Source organism: Prionailurus bengalensis, chromosome E2, assembly GCF_016509475.1.
Source record: "Prionailurus bengalensis isolate Pbe53 chromosome E2, Fcat_Pben_1.1_paternal_pri, whole genome shotgun sequence".
Taxonomy (NCBI): Eukaryota; Metazoa; Chordata; class Mammalia; order Carnivora; family Felidae; genus Prionailurus; species Prionailurus bengalensis.
Window position 1 is genome coordinate 15,787,321 of NC_057352.1, and position 17,048 is coordinate 15,804,368.

General features: G+C 50.3%; 1 protein-coding gene across 2 annotated transcripts in view; it reads right to left on the bottom strand.

Annotated features, from left to right (window-relative positions):
* Positions 1–17,048, bottom strand: part of RYR1 (ryanodine receptor 1) — a 117,881-nt gene that overhangs the window by 72,721 nt on the left and 28,112 nt on the right. For both annotated transcript variants that reach the window (XM_043599005.1, XM_043599004.1), the window contains exons 27-38: positions 16,725–16,933; positions 13,453–13,847; positions 12,139–12,271; positions 11,126–11,286; positions 10,531–10,696; positions 8,094–8,180; positions 7,707–7,933; positions 5,788–6,400; positions 4,032–4,295; positions 3,488–3,688; positions 3,037–3,148; positions 1,673–1,819 (exon numbers count right to left, since the gene is read on the bottom strand). In XM_043599005.1, the coding sequence (XP_043454940.1) occupies positions 1,673–1,819; positions 3,037–3,148; positions 3,488–3,688; positions 4,032–4,295; positions 5,788–6,400; positions 7,707–7,933; positions 8,094–8,180; positions 10,531–10,696; positions 11,126–11,286; positions 12,139–12,271; positions 13,453–13,847; positions 16,725–16,933 (2,715 nt within the window). The remainder of the gene's footprint in view (positions 1–1,672; positions 1,820–3,036; positions 3,149–3,487; positions 3,689–4,031; positions 4,296–5,787; positions 6,401–7,706; positions 7,934–8,093; positions 8,181–10,530; positions 10,697–11,125; positions 11,287–12,138; positions 12,272–13,452; positions 13,848–16,724; positions 16,934–17,048) is intronic.

Genomic DNA, 17,048 nt, shown 5'->3' on the forward strand with positions numbered 1-17,048 from the left:
AACAAAAATAAATAAAAGTACTGCTGATTTTTCCTCCAGAGAGACAACAGACACAAAGAAAAAATTAGACTTTGGTGTCATTTGAAAATGATGTCAAGATTAACAGGTTAAGGGGCGCCTGGGTGGCACAGTCGGTTAAGCGTCCGACTTCAGCCAGGTCACGATCTCGTGGTCCGTGAGTTCGAGCCCCGCGTCAGGCTCTGGGCTGATGGCTCAGAGCCTGGAGCCTGTTTCTGATTCTGTGTCTCCCTCTCTCTCTGCCCCTCCCCCGTTCATGCTCTGTCTCTCTCTGTCCCAAAAATAAATAAACGTTGAAAAAAAATTAAAAAAAAAAAAAAGATTAATGGGTTTATTTTCCCAGTCCCTCCTTGAGACTCATCATCCTGACATCCAGCATCCATTTCTCTCTTTGTCTCTCTCTCCCAACCCTTTTCCTTTCCAGGATTTGGGGGGAGAAAAGACAGAGGTCTCATGTGTCTCAGGCTTAGGAGAAACCTCCATGCACTGACACTGAATGATGGTGTCATATCAATTCACGACCTTCCAGAAATGCTACACAATCTGGCCCTGGCACTTCTTCTTCTTCTTTTTTTTTTTTTTTTTTTTAAGTTTATTTGTTTATTTTAAGATAGAGAGCAAGAGTTGGGGGTGGGGGGTGGGGGCAGGAGGCAGAGAGAGAGAATGCTGCATTCTCAGCACAGAGCCCGATGCAGGGCTCGAACTCACGAACCATGAGATCATGACCTGAGTCAAAATCAAGAGTTGGATGTTCAACCGACTGAATCACCCAGCACCTCCCCCCACCCTTTTTTTTTTTTAAAGTTTGGGCCTTGCACTGGTGACCTCATCTCCTGCCCCTCGCCTCCTGCTCACTCCCACACTGGCCTCTAAACATACCAAGCATGTTCCTGCCTCAGGGCCTTCGCACTGGCTGTTCCCTTTGTACCGATCATCTTCCCAGATCTTCGCATACCTCACTCCTCCACTCTGACCCCTCCATCTATCCCACTCTCTCCTATCACTCAGCTTTCTTTTTCTCCTTAGCACCCATGGCCACCTGACATTATGGTATATGTATATGTGTATCTGTTATAATATTCTAAACTCCTGAAGAACAGAGACTGTGACTTTTTCCCCCTACAATATCCCTCAGCCAAGCCAACAGTGCCTTGACTGTTGTAGAATTAAACCCTGTACCAACATCAGGGATTCTGTCCTTGTTGGATAGAGCTGATGTATAGTTTGTACAATGACCCACTGGCCCAACACTTATCATAACAGTGCTTCTAATCCCTCGTCATAGTAATTGTTTCACCAGAAAAAAAAAAAAAAAAAACCACCAAAAACCAAAAACAAAGAGAAAAACAAAGAAAATCCATGAGAACACAGAAGCCATGCTGGTATAGGAGCTTCCACCATCCCGACGTGGGACGCATGTCTCTGCTCTGGCAGGCCACATGGCACACCGGTCCAACACACATACTGTGCAGCCCCCACATTTCGGCCACACTTCCAGCATGCCTCTTCTCTCACCCTACCTCCCACTCCTCCTCTCTCATTAATCCACCCCTCCCTCTTCCCTATTCCTCATGGCCTGTCTTGGACCCGGGGGCTCCCCGAACGCAAGGCTGTCTGCCCCATCCCTGTCCCTCCCTAAGGCCCCAGTCCTCACGGGGTTTGGCCTCCTCAGCAGGTGGTTCCTCCTCAGGTTTCTCCTCCTTCTTCTTCACCAGCCTCACTTTCTCCAGCAGGCTCATCAGGCGGCTGCCCAGGGTGGCCTCTTCCTCCGGCTCCTCCTCCTCTCCCTCCAGCTGAATTCCTGGAGTTGGTCAAGAAGACAGAGGGTGTCCTCCATCCGTTTGTTTATTCATCTACTCAGTCATTCATTTCTTGGTTCATTCATTCATTTCTCACTCATGTATCCCTTCTTGGGTTTTTCATTTACGTCTCTATATGTTCATATGTTTGTTCATTTATTCATTCTTTGAGACATTTTAAATATTTTTTTAAACCAGCTATTGTAAATAGGTTAGAGAACTAAAGGAAACCATGTCTAAAGTATTAAAGAGAAGTATGATGACAGTGATGCCTCAAATAGAGAATATTAATAAAGAGGCAGGTCATATAAAAAAATAACCATATAGAAGTTTTGGGGGCTGAAAAGTACAATAACTGAAATTTTAAAATCACTAGAGGAATACAATAGCATATTTGATCTGGTAGGAGAAAGAATCAGTGAACTTAAAGTTAGGACAATAGAGGTTATCCAGTCTGAAGAACAAAAAAGAATGAAGAAAAACTAACAGAGCCTTAGAGCCTGTGGACCAGAACATCACAAAATATATCAATATATGCATAATGGGAATCCCAGAAACAGAAATGAAAAATGGCCACAAAAATGTGCAGAAATAATAGCCCCAAAGTCCCTCAAATCTGATGAAAAATATTAATCTATACATCCAAGAACCTTAACAAATTCCAAGTAGGATAAAATCAAAGAGCTCTACACTTAGACACATATACCCACCTGTTTCAAAACAAAGGCAAACAGAAAACTTGAAAGTCAGCCAGAGAAAAACAACTCATCATATATAAAAGAATCTCAGTAAGATTATTAACTAAGTTATCAGAAACAATGGCAATTATCCATTCATCCCACCAGACACCCACCATCTCTCCATTCAATTTTTAATCATTCATCTATCCATCCATCCATCATCCTTCTCTTTATCCATAAGTTCACTCAGTCATCTCTTCACCCATTTCTTTACTCATTTATCTCTTTACCCACCCATTTACACACTCATCACTCACTTGCTGATAGCCATCCATCCATATATAATCTGCTCAAACACCCATATAAGCTTATCCTTCCACTCATCCTCTATCTGTTCACTAATATATCTGTTCATTCATTCGTTCAACCAAAAGTTACATTGCACCAAAACTGTAAATATTTAAGATCAGGAAATCTTAGGGAAACTTCAGGAAAGGTCCCAAGAGAAAGTCTGGGAGAAGGGTTCTCTGATCTCTTACCACAGTGTGCCAGCAAGTCTTGATGAAATTCAAGCAAATCCTGGCGGACCTCTTCAGGGAGAGGACAATCTTCGTCATCCTCACCATCTTTGAAGTGCAATAGCATGTTTATCTAGGGGAAGGTCATAAGTTAGAATGAGGGTCAGAAGCTCAAGAGCAGAAATTCTGAGATCAAGGATTAAAGATCCAATTGTGAGTCCCTGTCTAAGGCCATGAGTTAATGAAGACTATCTGAGAAATTAGAGGTTTGAAAGGAGTCAGGGTCAGTCTGAGGTCCTACTAAGAGGTCCTATTGGTTCAGAGAGACATAGAAGAGTGAGAGATAAATATATCAACAGGGTCAGGGTCAGGCCTGAGCTTGGAGGTTTAGTACCATCAGCGATCAGAGTGGGGGGAGGGGTTGATGTTGGGATTTAAAAATAATGCCAGCTGGGATCAGGGGTCAGAAGACCTGCTCCTGGGGTGGGGAGCGGAACTCGCGAGTACGTCGGGCAGTCTCAGCTGCGGACATGGTGAAGGCTTTCATGAGGAGGCCATAGCGGTCCCGCTGGTTGGCCTGGAGTTTGTCCACGTAGCGCTCCGCAAAGGCTGCTAGGGATTCCACACGGTGCTGCAGCTCTTGGTCACAGAAATACTCCAGCAGGTGGCACATCTGTGGGAGGACAGCCATGCAGTAGGGATGACGGCGGTGAGACCATCAGGACTTCCTTAAAAACTTGTCTTGCTTCCTCTCCCCTCTCCATGGCCCTGCCCCATCTGCCGCCGTCATTTCCTGCCTGGATCCTTAAGCCAGACTTCTCCGTGGTCTCATCCCTCCAATTCACTTGCCACATGGCAACCAGAGAGGCCATTTGAAGCCAGAAGCATGCCAACCACCTGTGGCACTTCCACAGCTCCCCACTGCCTCAGGGCAAGGACCAGACTCACCCCCCACCAGATCCTGTGTTTTCCAGCCCAGATGAGTGGAGGCTGGAGAACAGGAAGAACCAGCCTACCTGCAACTTCACAGACTCTGGCAACTTCATCTGGAGCAGCCCTTCCTCCAGGCCTTCTTCTTTTTCCCCTTCGGCTGTCTCCTCTTCCTCTTTTTCCTCATCTTCCTTCTCCTGTGCCTCTTCCTCCTCATCCTCTTCCTTCTCCTCTTCATCTTCTTCTTCCTCTTCCTCCTCTTCCTCTTCCTCTTCTTCTTCAGTGAATACTTCAGGCTCAATCATCTTCAAGATCTGTTTCACATCCTCATCATCAAAGATGCCCATCACCTATAGGACAAAGCCTGGATCCTTCACTGTGGCCCACAAGACCTCAAATTAAGTCCCAGCCTCACTCCCCAACCTACTTCTCCTGAATATGCCAAATTCATTCCTGCATGGGCTAGATGTGATTCCTCCGACACAGAGAAGTGTCACCCCTGCCCTGCTCTCCAGCCTCCTTAAGATCCCCCCAGATCCACACCCTGTGTCCCACCTAAGCACATAGCCAACCAGACCACAGAGCCAAACATGAGTGCCTCTCCCTTCACTAGCAAATGTTCTTTCTCCTAAACTTGAGCATATGTGACTCTGAAACAGACCATACCCTACCCTGATGGATGCCTTCATAGCTCCTAGCATATGCTAGCACTCAGTAAACATAATGAAAATGCTAACAGATGGAGGGAGAGAAGGTAGATGAAAGGGAAAAACAGTGGGGAGAAGAGAGATGGGTAAGTGGGGGAGGGGGGACTGGGTGGCTGACTTAACAGATGGGATATCAGAGGTCTGAAGGGGAGAGAAATTGATGGGAAGATATGGATGGGAAGATGAAAGTAAAGGTGGAGGAAGAGATGGGCGGATAGATGACAGGATATGTAGTGTATGGATGGGTGGGTAGGTGGATGGATGATGTGACAGGTGCATGAGTATGTAAATGAGTGGATGGGTAAACAGATACATGGGTAAATAGCCAGGGGATGGGATGAAATGGGATGCGTGGATGATGGATGGGTGGATAGTTTGGGCACGAAAATTTGGATGGATGTATATATTCATGAGTTATCATATGGGTATGTGAATGAAAGGGCCCATGAAATAGAGGATGAAGAACGGGTGGATGGGAGGTGGATGAATGGGTGTAGATGGTTGGGCGGATTTGTGGGTAGGTGGATGGGTGCACATACATATGGATTGAGAGATGCATCGGTGAACAGACAGGTAGGTGGAAGATGAAGGAATGGATGAATCTGTAGATGGGTGGATGGATGGAGGCACAGGGGGAAAGCGGATAGCTGGATGCATGAAAGGAAAGACAGATTAATAAATAAGTGGGTAGGTGGATAAATGAACAGACGGAATAGTGGGTGTACTAATGTATGAGTAAATGGAAGGATGAATGGAAACTAGATTGAAAACTGGATGGATGGTACATGAATGGATGGATGGATACGTGGGCAGAAAATAGAAGAGTAAGTGGATGGTCTTGTGGATGGGAAGATGGGAGTTTGAATAACTGGGTGGATGGAAAGGTAGGTGGAGGATGAATGGATTGATGGATGAATGATGGTTGGTTGGATGGACGAATGGAAAGAAGGGGGAAAACAACGATAAGCAGATTAACAGATGACAGATGAACGGATGGGAGGAAAAGTGAACAAAGGATGGAGAGATAAACGGGCAGTTGGAGGCACAAATGAGAGGGAGGTTGACGTACGGATGGATGGATTGTTTGGAATGTGGAAGAAGAACGGGACAGAAGGAAGCAGGAGGAAACCATTACCAGCAGGGTGGACACAAGCTTGAGCACGGGCACAAACTGGAACTCCACAGAGCCCCCGACAGGGTCACGTGCGTGCTGCCCACCATCGCGCACGGCCTCCCCCAGCATTCTCAGTGCTTTATCCCGCAGGGCCTCGAGAGGGATGCTGGGGCTGAGGCGGGCCGGGGCTTCTGCCGCCCCGGCAGCCGGCAGGGCAGCCACGAAACAGGGCGGTGAAAAATGGTGTGGAGGCCGCAGCGAGGTGGTGACGCCAACGCCAGGCAGGCGGTGGCGGCGGGGGCCGTTTTCGGCACTCTTTCCGGGCGGGAAGAGAGTGATGGCGCGGGTCTCCTCCGTGAGGGGCACGATGTACTCAGAGAGCATGGAGCGGCGGCTGCGGCAGGCACTTTCCAGATGGATGCTGATGAGCAGGTCGTAGTAGCCCGCCCGCAGCGGGCCCGGCAGGTGCGCGTCCTCCAGGGCGTGTAACAGCTGCGCCTGGTCCACGTGGCTGCACAGAGCATGCGCCACGCGGTTGTTGCCCAGGGCGCACACGGCGCGGTAGAGGCGGAGGGTGTGGGAGTGGAACCGCTGCAGGTGCAGGCGCTCCGACAGCTCCAGGATGTCCATGCATCTGCGGCGGAGACGGGCCAGAGCCAGCAGAGGAGGTGGGAGGCAGGGGCACAGAGAGGCAGAGACGGGTACCGGTGAGAGTGGCGGCCACCCCAGCAGGGGTTCCCGGGGGCCCGCTGGGTCAGGGTTCTGTGAGGCGTGTGGAGCTGGGTCTTTCCATGGTTCTAGAAGTCCCTAAGTGGTCTGGGGTGCTCCTTGGGATATATCTGGGATCCCTGGGATGGTCTGGTACTCAGTATCTGAGAATCTCCGGAGGAGATCTGGTGACCCTAAGATACGTCTGGGATCCCCAAATGGAAACTGAACCTCCCTCTGGCAGGGCTGAGTAACTTGGCGATGTTTGAGTGCAACGAGAATGTAAACCCCACCAGGGCAGGACCTGTCTGCCTTTTGGGGTTTTGTTTGTTTTTGTTTTTGTTTTCTGCTGTATTCCCAGAACCTAAACAGGACTTAGCACATAGTGAGTGTTCAATAAATGCTTGTTAGACAGATAGGTAGATAGATAGATGGGTGGATGATGGATAGATAGAGTGAGTGAGTGAGCGAGCGAGTGAGCGAGCGAATCTGGGACTCCCGGAGGTGGGCCTGAGCCCCCTTGGGCAAGTCTGAGCCCCAGAGTTATACGTGAGCATTGCTGGAGTGTCTGTTCACAAGAGCTTGGTGTCTCCAGCCCAGAATGCTACTGGCCACGTAGGGAAAGCTCAGAGCCGTTTGTTGAATGAATGAATAAAAGGAAGATGACACACGTGACAGCCTCCTGGAGTGAGTCTGGGACTGGACTGTGTGTTCAGAGTAACTAAGAGCATTCCTGCCATACATGTGAACACATCTGTACCCCGAGTGTGTCTGGGTCCCCTGGACTGGGTTTGAGATCCCCACGGGACACATCCGAAGTCTCCGTGGGCGTGTCTCCCAGGACAACCGGGGGCGCGTGCAGGCCCCTCTGAGTAACGTCCGTGACCCTCCGAGGTGCACTTGAGGCTCCTGGAGTGTTGTGTGGCTCCTCAGTGTGGACCTGGGCCCCCTGACATAGGCTTGGGGCCCTGTGGGGCAGGTCTGGGGTCCCTGGAGGTGAGTCGTTGGTCCACTAATATGGGCCTAAAGCCCTCTGAGGTGGGTCTGGAGTCCCCTGGAGTCTTATCTGGGGATGCCCGCGCTGAGTCAGGGTTCCCTGAGGTAGCTCTGGGGCCTCCTGGGGTGTCGTCTGGAGTCCTGGGGTACGGGCGGAGGGGTGCACCGAGGGGGATCTGGACCCCAGAGGGCTTGCAACACCCGTCCCACCCCTGCGGGTCTGGGCCGGCCCTGACCGGTTCTCCTCGGGGATGTGCAACGCCATCATGGTCAGTGGCTCCTGGCACTGCACGGCCCAGCCCAGCCGCTCGCCGGCTCGCCGCGTCTCCACCTGCAGGAAGTGGTTGGGCATCCGGCTCCACGAGACGGGCATCAGCATCTGCACCTCGAGCCGAGGCGGGCACTGCGGGGCCGGGTTCTTGCGCTCACTCAGAAACATGGCGGCTGACAGCGGCATGATGTTCTGGAGGCACAGAGGTGGGCACCGGTCACAATGCCCAGCCCTCTCTGTCCTGCCACTCTGCTTCCAGGGAGACCTCCCGGATTGCCCCACTTTTCAGCCACTCTGCCAGCCTGACCTCCCGCACCTACTGCCTCAGCCTGCCCCATCACCGCACCCTCACCTTCTGCTTCCCCAGCTCAAACTGGATGACATTCTGGTGGGTGGGCAGGACAAAGACGGCAGGGAACAGCTTCGTGTTGGGCTCCACCTGGCAAGACAGAAGAGGGCAGGATGAGGAAGCGGGTGACCTGGAGGTGATGTTCAGTGTGGATTCTGAACCCTGGGGTCGATTGCCCCAGCTTGATCCTGCTGGTGTCTACGGATCCAAACTCAGGCACTGAAAGCGCCCCAATGACCCCGAGGCTGCTCACGGGCTGTCCCCACTCTGATCCAGCCAGGCCAACCTCCAGCTCCCCCGGGATCACTGTGCATATCATGCCCGCCACCATTCCCACTTCTCTCCCAAGACTCATGCTTCAAAACCCAGAAAGTTCTTCTGACTGCGCTTTCCCTCCAGCCCCTCTGATCTCCGCAGCGGAACCCCCCCCCCCCCAAGCCTTCATCACCACAAACACCATCGTCTGTGAAGTCGTCTTGCCCAACCTGAATCTGACCGCACCTCCGGACCCGACTCCTAGCTCCCAGGAAATACAGGGGACAGAGGAAAATGTTAAAACAACACCAGGGGGATGCGACAGCCAGATGCAGACTGAGAAGCTAGGCCGGCACTCCCGATGGCGGTAGACACACGAATCTCCCAGGATTAAGTTTGGCATTCTCATTGGGCAGGTCTGGGGGGAAGCCTGAGATTCTGCATTTTTAAAAAATTTTTTTAAGTTTTATTATTTATTTTGAGGGGGGAGGGGCAGAGACAGAGAGACAGAGAGACAGAGAGAGAGAGAGAAAGAATCCCAAGCAGGCTCTGCATTGCCAGTGCAGAGCCCGATGCGGGGCTTGAACTCACGAAACCGTGAGATCATGACCTGGGCTGAAACCAAGGGCCAGCCGCTTAACCGACTGACCCACCCAAGATGCCCTGAGAGTCTGCATCTCTAATGAGCCCCCAGGTGAGGCAGACCCTGCCGGTCCAGGGACCATACTTTGAGAAGCAAAGCTTTACAGGACAGACAGCCTGGTTTCTTCAGCAAACACATTTCGAAGAGAGAGAGAGCTGGAAGGGAAATCTACACAGGAGACTCGAGGGGTCTAGCAACCAATTAAAATAGAAGACCTTATTTGGATTCCAGTTCAAATGAACAAATGGGAAAAAGACAGTTTTGAGACAACCGGGGAAATGGGAACATGGACTGGATATTTGGTTAATTAATTAGGAATTATTGGATTTGTTTGTGTTTGTTTTTTAATTTTTTTTTCAACGTTTTTATTTTTATTTTTGGGACAGAGAGAGACAGAGCATGAATGGGGGAGGGGCAGAGAGAGAGGGAGACACAGAATCGGAAACAGGCTCCAGGCTCCGAGCCATCAGCCCAGAGCCCGACGCGGGGCTCGAACTCACGGACCGCGAGATCGTGACCTGGCTGAAGTCGGACGCTTAACCGACTGCGCCACCCAGGCGCCCCATGTGTTTGTTTTTTAGATCCAACTGGTATTGTGGTCATGCTTTTTAAAAGAATCCTTATTTTTTTAGAGATACATACTGAAAAGAGATGAAAGATATCTGGGGACTCCTTCAAAACCATCCAGAGTGTATGGCAGTGAGGGGGGTGTGGAGGCCAAAGACGACACGAGATTGGCTGTGAGTGCGTACTCGTTGAAGCTGGCTAGTGGGGACATGGAGGTTCAGTACGCTATTCTATTTTTGCATGTTTTTGAAAATCCTCCATTTGAAATAAAGTTTTAGGGGCGCCTGGGTGGCTCGATCGGTTACGCATCCGATTCTTGATTTCGGCTGGGGTCGTGATCTCACACGGTTTGTGAGATTGAACCCCGCATTGGGCTCTGGGCTGACGTCATGGAACCTGCTTGGGATTCTCTCCCTGTCTCTCTGCCCCTCCCCTGCTTGCTCGATCTCTCAAAACAAGTAAAGTTTCAAGAATAAAAATAAAATAAAGTTTTACAGAATCCAAGTTAGATGGATTACTGGGTGGATAGGTGGATAAATATGTCATAAAGCCAGTGTAGGTGGTAGAATCTTGGTAGTGGGTATGTGGGTGTTCAAAGTACGATTCCTTTCATTTTGTTGTACGTTTGAGATCTTTCATCATAAAATGTTGAAAAGGAAAAGGCTACCTTAGGATTCATCCTAGGGTGTTCCTTGATTGGTGAAAGGTTGGCAATTGATGTCACCTGGCCTAAGAGGGACTATGGACCACTCTCCGGGGTCAAGGCTGTCTCCTCCGTTCTGGGTGTCAGTTCAATGCAAGGTTAACTAGGTGGTCCCCCCGCAACTACCCAGGTCTGGCCTGTCCTGAGGGCAGACTAGGAGCTGTTTTTGTCCTGTCTCTCTGGGATCTGTCCTCAGAGGAGGTCTGGAAGGGTCATCCCAGTGTAGTGGGACATGAGAACACTGTTGCTAAGTTGCTGAGGGCCGGGCTCACCTGGAAAAAGGTGTTGCTTTCTTTGCCATTGGCAGTAAATGTCATCAGGCCAGTGGCCAAGTCCACGAGGCAGCCAATGACAAGGTCCGTGTGGCTGATCCGGCCCTGCTGCCCCGAGCTCACGAAGTCCCCGCCCCACACCATGTAGCAGTTGCTGCACTTGAGGCTGGAGGAAACAGGAGTGGTCAGTGCATGGACTCTGGACACTTCCTTCCCCAGACTCCCAGGACACCATGACCTCAGAGCTCCACACCTAAACCCCCACCACCTGCAGACCTGATGCCGAAACCCTGAGCCCCTCAGAGTGAAGGTTCTTAGAAGTTGGCTGGGGGTTCTGGGAGGAAGAGAGGGAAGGAGAGCAGGAAGAGAGAACAGAGAAAGGAGGAAATGTAGAAAGGGGAGGGTGAGATGAAGAAGGAAGAGAAAATGGAAAAGAACAAATGGAAAAAGAAGAGGAGAAAAAACCAAGAGCAGGAGCCATTGTTGGAAAGTCAACAGGAAGAGAAGAGGAGAAGAAGAGGGGGAGGGAAGCTGCCGAGCCAGGTGCCCAGCACTGACCTCTCACTTCCCACTGTCCCCACCCCCTCCTGGGCACCTGCTGTGGACGTTGCCTTGTTCGTCCCCCATGGTCACCGTCACTGCCCGGACCTTGCTGAGGTCGAAGTTCATGTCGTGTTGATGGTAGTCGGGGGTGACCCAGCCCACCCACACACAGCTGGGCTCCTGGCCAGCGAAGACCCTCACGGAGTAATAGTACTAGAGAGGCAAAGGGGGATCAATGGTCAGTCTGGAAGGCGGGTGACACAGGGCTTCCCTGGGACTCTAAGTTGGCCTCTCTGGATTTGCAGTGTCCTCTGGGAGTTCAACAATAAATTACTGGATTGGAGACCCCCTGGGTCTATGTCCCTATTTCTGTGTCTACTGATATATTTTTAGACTCGGGAATCCTCTGGGACTATTTGTGATACCCCCAAATTTGGGTCCCTCTCCAAATCGCAAAGTTACTGATAAATAATAGTTAACAAACACTTCACAAGTTAATTTACTTAACTTTTATAATCACCATCAAGTGGGTACAACTTTTATCCTCATTTTACTGATGGGAGGACCATAAAGCTTTCATAAAGGAGAAGGCATAGAGAACAGTTGAGGTGACTTACCCACTTGGCACCCAGGTAGCCCATAATCCTAACCACGAAGCTACCTGTCTCAGAAAACATTCCAGATTTGGGAAATCCCTAAACTATATTGAGATAATTGTCAATTTTGCTTCCCAGGAATATACTAGAGTAGCTATTACATTTGGGGGTATCGAGTTTATATGGTTGAACCCAAATATTGAGGTCCCAAGTCTACATTGCTATATACTCTGGATTCTGGGATCCCTGGGAGTTTTATCAGTGTGCCTTATAGCTTCATGGTGTTCCCTGCAATTTTTAGACCCCTAGCTATACGGATTCAGGGGTTCAAGGGATTAACTCAGTGTGTGCTCTATTTCGTGGACTTCGGTATATATCAGGGTGTCCCCAGGAAGGGAAATTACTAGAGATGGCAGCGTGAAATTTGGAAATCTGAGGGGTCTCGGAGTTAAGGGCCCCGGGTTCACACCGTGGTGGTATTGAGGATGATCTCGGGGTCATCACGGTTGTCGGCAGGCACCACCTCTCGAGGGAGTCGAGGCAGAGTGGGAGTGGCTGGTGGTTGGGTCATCATGGCGGCCTTCTTGGCCTTGAATAAGAACCTGGTGATGAGGAAAGGCTACCGTGAGAGCCAGCTTTCAAGCCCAGTCCCCCCAGGCCTCTTCACCACAACATTCATGGCCCCCACGTCCATCCTAAACACATCCCATTTCTAATGCCCAAGACCTCGCCTCTTGAAGGACAAAACTCCCAACTGTGTCAGCATAATCCATTCTGGAGATGCTGTGCTCTGTGCTTGCTGATACCCAGTCACCCAAATTTAAAAGTGCCTCTGGGAACATGGAGGTTCCCTTTGGGGCATACAGTGGTTCCCCAAGTCCGCATTTCTCATATGGGGGCTAAAGGCATTTGGGAAAGGACAATTCTTCATTGTGTGGTACTGTCTTATACACTGAAGGCATGCAGGATTCCTGGAGCAGTACCACCACCTCAACGAACCGTGATGACCAAAATCGTCCATCACGTCCAAACACCCGCCAAGAGACACAGAACTACATCCCATTGAAAACCACTGCCTAGTAGAAGAAAACACATTTGCTTCAAATCAGGTTTAACGCCTTTTGAGAGTCTCCTTTGAAGTTAGCTTTTTGGGGGCACATTTGAGACAGAGAAGTGACCCCAATCTAGAAGACCAGTGGTGTTCACTGGGATACCCTGGGGTACCATCAACTCTCCCATGATATTTTAGTGTCTGTCCACTACAGTGTCCATGGATAATGAAGTCCATTGGGTGAAACGCTTTGAGGCCCATTAGGTACCCCCAAGGATAGTGGAGTTCTCCATAGATAGAGTGGGGTACTCTGATTTTACATTCTCAAGGAAATGAGGGCATCCCAGGAAAATAATGGGGTTCACTTGAGGCATGATAGTCTCCCTCAGTGTTCTGACTCCTCTTAACATATATGGGGCCACTCTGGGATACATTGGGGTTCCTCAAGTTATTATTTTTTTAAGTTTATTTATTTTTGAGACAGAGAGAGACAGAGCATGAACGGGGGAGGGGCAGAGAGAGAGGGAGACACAGAATCGGAAACAGGCTCCAGGCTCTGAGCCGTCAGCCCAGAGCCCGACGCGGGGCTCGGACTCACGGACCGGGAGATCGTGACCTGAGTCGAAGTCGGACGCTCAACCGACTGAGCCACCCAGGCGCCCCAATCCTCAAGTTATCGAGGTTACCTAATTGCGGGTCCCAAACCCCACCCCGGCCCCACCCTTGACTCACCCTCTCTTCTTGTTCTTCTCTGTGGTAGCATCCTTCTCGTTCTCCACCCTGGCGGGCGGGGCCTCTGCCCCAGCCTGGGCGTTGCCCCCGGGTGCCCCCTCCTTGGCAGTTCCTTCTTTGGCCCCCTCAGCCTCGCCCCAGCGCCCCGCTGAGCGGCGCAGGTTTTCATAGTCCGGGTCGGGTTCTGCCGCTCTGACCTCATCCTCGGCGGGGGGCTGCAGGCCTGGGGGCGCCAGGGGCGTGGCCCCAGCCGTGCAGCGGAAGTGCTGGTGGAACTGGACCGGAAGGCTGAGCCGGAGAAAGAGCATCTCCACGAGACTGTTCTGGGAGCCCCAGGTGCGGTGGCTCAGGCGCAGGCAGGGCGGTGTATCCACAGTGCCATCCACGCGGGCCACCTGAAGGGAAGCAGGAAGACTGAGCCAGGCAGGCAGGCTAGGCCATGGGTCCAAAACCTGGTACTCACAGAGCCACCGTTAGGCCTTAGAGCACCTGTGTGAGAATCAGCCAGACTCGCTCCTCTGGGTCGATGCGCTCCCTGTGGGACACACAGCTTGGCTGCGGGGTGCGTTCAGCCCTCTGCCAATCTCTGTCTAGGCACCTGTACAGTGGCAGCCCTGGTCAGACACTGGAATCCACTGGAATCACTTGGGGAGTTTCCAGGACCTACCTGTGCGTCTCACTCCAGACTAAGTCATCCACCCATCCGTCCATTCCACAAATACTTACTGAGAGCCTACTGTGTGCCAGGCACCGTTCCAAGTGCCAGGAACACATCAGCGAACAGGACAAAGGCCCTGCCCTCCTGGTCTCTTGGGGAGAGTCTCAGGGAGAGCAGGCCAGAAGGGGCAGAGTTTTGTAAAGGCTCCCCAGATGAACTTTTGCTAAACTTTCTGTATATGGAGACACAACATTAAGGAAAGGGGGCGCGTCATAATGCACAACATGACGAGGTTATAGAGTGGCCCCACCTGTGTGCCCAGCACCCAGATGGAGAAACAAAATTGACCAAGTCCCTCAGGAGCCCTCTTCGTGCCCACTTAGACACCACTCTCTCAAAGGCAGTGAGGGATTCTGATGAGAGAAATGTACCAGCCTGGCTTAAACAAGAGGCAGGAGCTGACAGAGAGCAGGTGCCTGGCCTCTACGTTCCAAAGACAGGCTCTCCAAGGTTTTCTGGAGACTCCATAAACAACTGGAGTGGTTCCCACTCTTTGATGTCTCTCTTCAAAGACCAAATACCAAGACCTCTGTGCTCCCTTTCTGCCAGCCAACAAATTTTACCCAGAAACTGTGGCCAAGATTTGCTGTTCTCAGAATGTCTGCAGGGTCTTTTTCTCTACTCTCTCCCATCTCTTATAGACCCTGTTTTGCTCTTGGGCAAGAGTCTACTGACCACCTCCCTCCTGTGATTTGTGTGCAAAGTAACTAAACTTCGGAGGTATTCTTTCATGGTAACATCCTCCTGATTTAGCACACCATAAATTAGCTCTGCCTGCTCTTGAACTTTCTACGAATGGGATCCCACAAGATGTGTTTTGTGTCTGGCTCCTTTCCTTTTTAAATTTTTTAAAATGTTTATTTATTTAGTGCTGAGATGGGGGAGAGGGATGCAGGCAGAGAGAGAAGGAGAGAGAGAGAATCCCAAGCAGCCTCTGCCCTGTCAGCTCAGATGCAGGGCCCAATCACTCGAACCATGAGATCATGACCTGAGCCTAAATCAAGTGTCCTGACGCTTAACTGACTGAGCCACCCAGGCACCCTGTGCCTGGCCTCTTTCTCTCGGGATTATGTCTGTGAGATTCACCCGGATGGTTGTGTGTAGGTTAGTCTATTCATTCTCATGGCTGTCTAGCATTCTGTTCTTTGGGTTGAGAACACACCTGGCAGTAGCAGGAATTAGGAGGTCCACATCTGTTCCACCAGCCTCTCCCTCCTCTGGCTCCGGTCTTTCTGCCTCTGCTATTGTCCCCTACAATCCATTCTCAATGGAGACCTTTCCAAAAGTCACATCCAAACCGGACATTCCCCTGCTTTAAACCCATCCATTCTCACCTAGTTGCAAAATGCCTCCCCACAAATTACTGATTAATTACAAAGAGAAAAAAGTAATTTATGGTGGAGAAATCTGAGAGACTCCGCCTAAATCAAACAGTCAAAATTAATGTAATGGGTAATAAGACATAATGACATTATGTGCCTCCTGATATTCTCCATCAGGCAGGACACAATGTCTTGGTATTTCTGCCAAATAGGTGTAACTTGTACCTAATCAGGTGGCGACATTCAGCAAACCAAAATGAGAGCTATTCTGCAAAATAACTGGTGTGTACTCTCCAAAAATGTTAATGTCATGAAAGACAAAGACAGACTCAGGAACGTTCTACATTGAAGAATAAAGAGGAGAGCGTGGGTAGCTCAGTTGGTTGAGCATCCAACTCTTGATTTTAGCTCAGGTCATGATCTCACAATTGGTCATGAAATCGGGTCCTGCATCTGGCTCCATGCCCAGCATGGAGCCTGCTTAAGATTCTCTCTCTCCCTCTCCCTCTGCCTTCCCCTGCTCATGTTCATGCTTTCTCTCTCCCCCACTCAAAAAAATTTTTAAAAATAATTATTAAAAGAATAAAGAGACATAACAACTCAATGCAACATGTAATCCTGGATTTGATTCTGTACCAAAAAAATTTTTTTAATCACCACAATTACTAAAATTTGAATACAGATTATGAATTAAGTAATAGTACGTGTTGGTGTTAAATTTCCTGATTTTCATGACCTGACTTCTGTAATTGCAGTTCTGTAAGAGCATAGCCTGTTCTGAAGAAATGCATATTGAAATCTTTAGGGACAAAGAACCATCGTGGGGGCGACTGGCTGGCTCTGTTGGTAGAGTGGGCAACTCTTGAGCTTAGGGTCCTGAGTTCAAGCCCCACGCTGGGCATAGAGTTTACATTAAAAAAAAAAAAAAAAGAGGCATGATGTCTCCAATGTATTTAAATGATTCAGAAGGGGGGGGGGGTGAAGGGATTAATCCAGCTCTTCTTTTTTCCCCTCCCCCTATTTTATAGGCAAGGCCCCTGGAGCTCAGACAGGTTGTAGTTTGCTGAGGTTATACCTGACAAGGTAGCCCTGGGAGCTCAACTGTCCCAACATGCCCTTCTACGTGGTTTGTGGGCTAACATGGAAGAAAAGGAGACACTTGGGGAAGAGAATTGTGGGAAGAATGAGGTTTGGAGGCAGATCAGAGGGTATTGAGTGGGGTCAGTCCTCACCTCATAGTGGGGGTGCTCAAGGGGTACAGCCTCAAATTGGGGAAGGCTTTTGCTGAACCAGGTGGTGACCGGGCGCTGCATGTTGATGGCGAATGGCTCAAAGCCTTCCTGGAGGCCACAGATCGCAAAGAACCGCAGGGAGCTCACATCCTGGCCCAGGTTCAGGTGACCCACCTGACCAGGTCCCAAGCTGCAGACAGGCAGGAAGCCTGGTGGGAGGGGATGGATGGGCAGGGGTGAGGATAGGTGGGCAGGGTGGGAGCAGGAGGGGAGGAGGTACTGTGGAAGGAAAGGATGGAAAGGGGGAGACTAGGAATGCAGTAT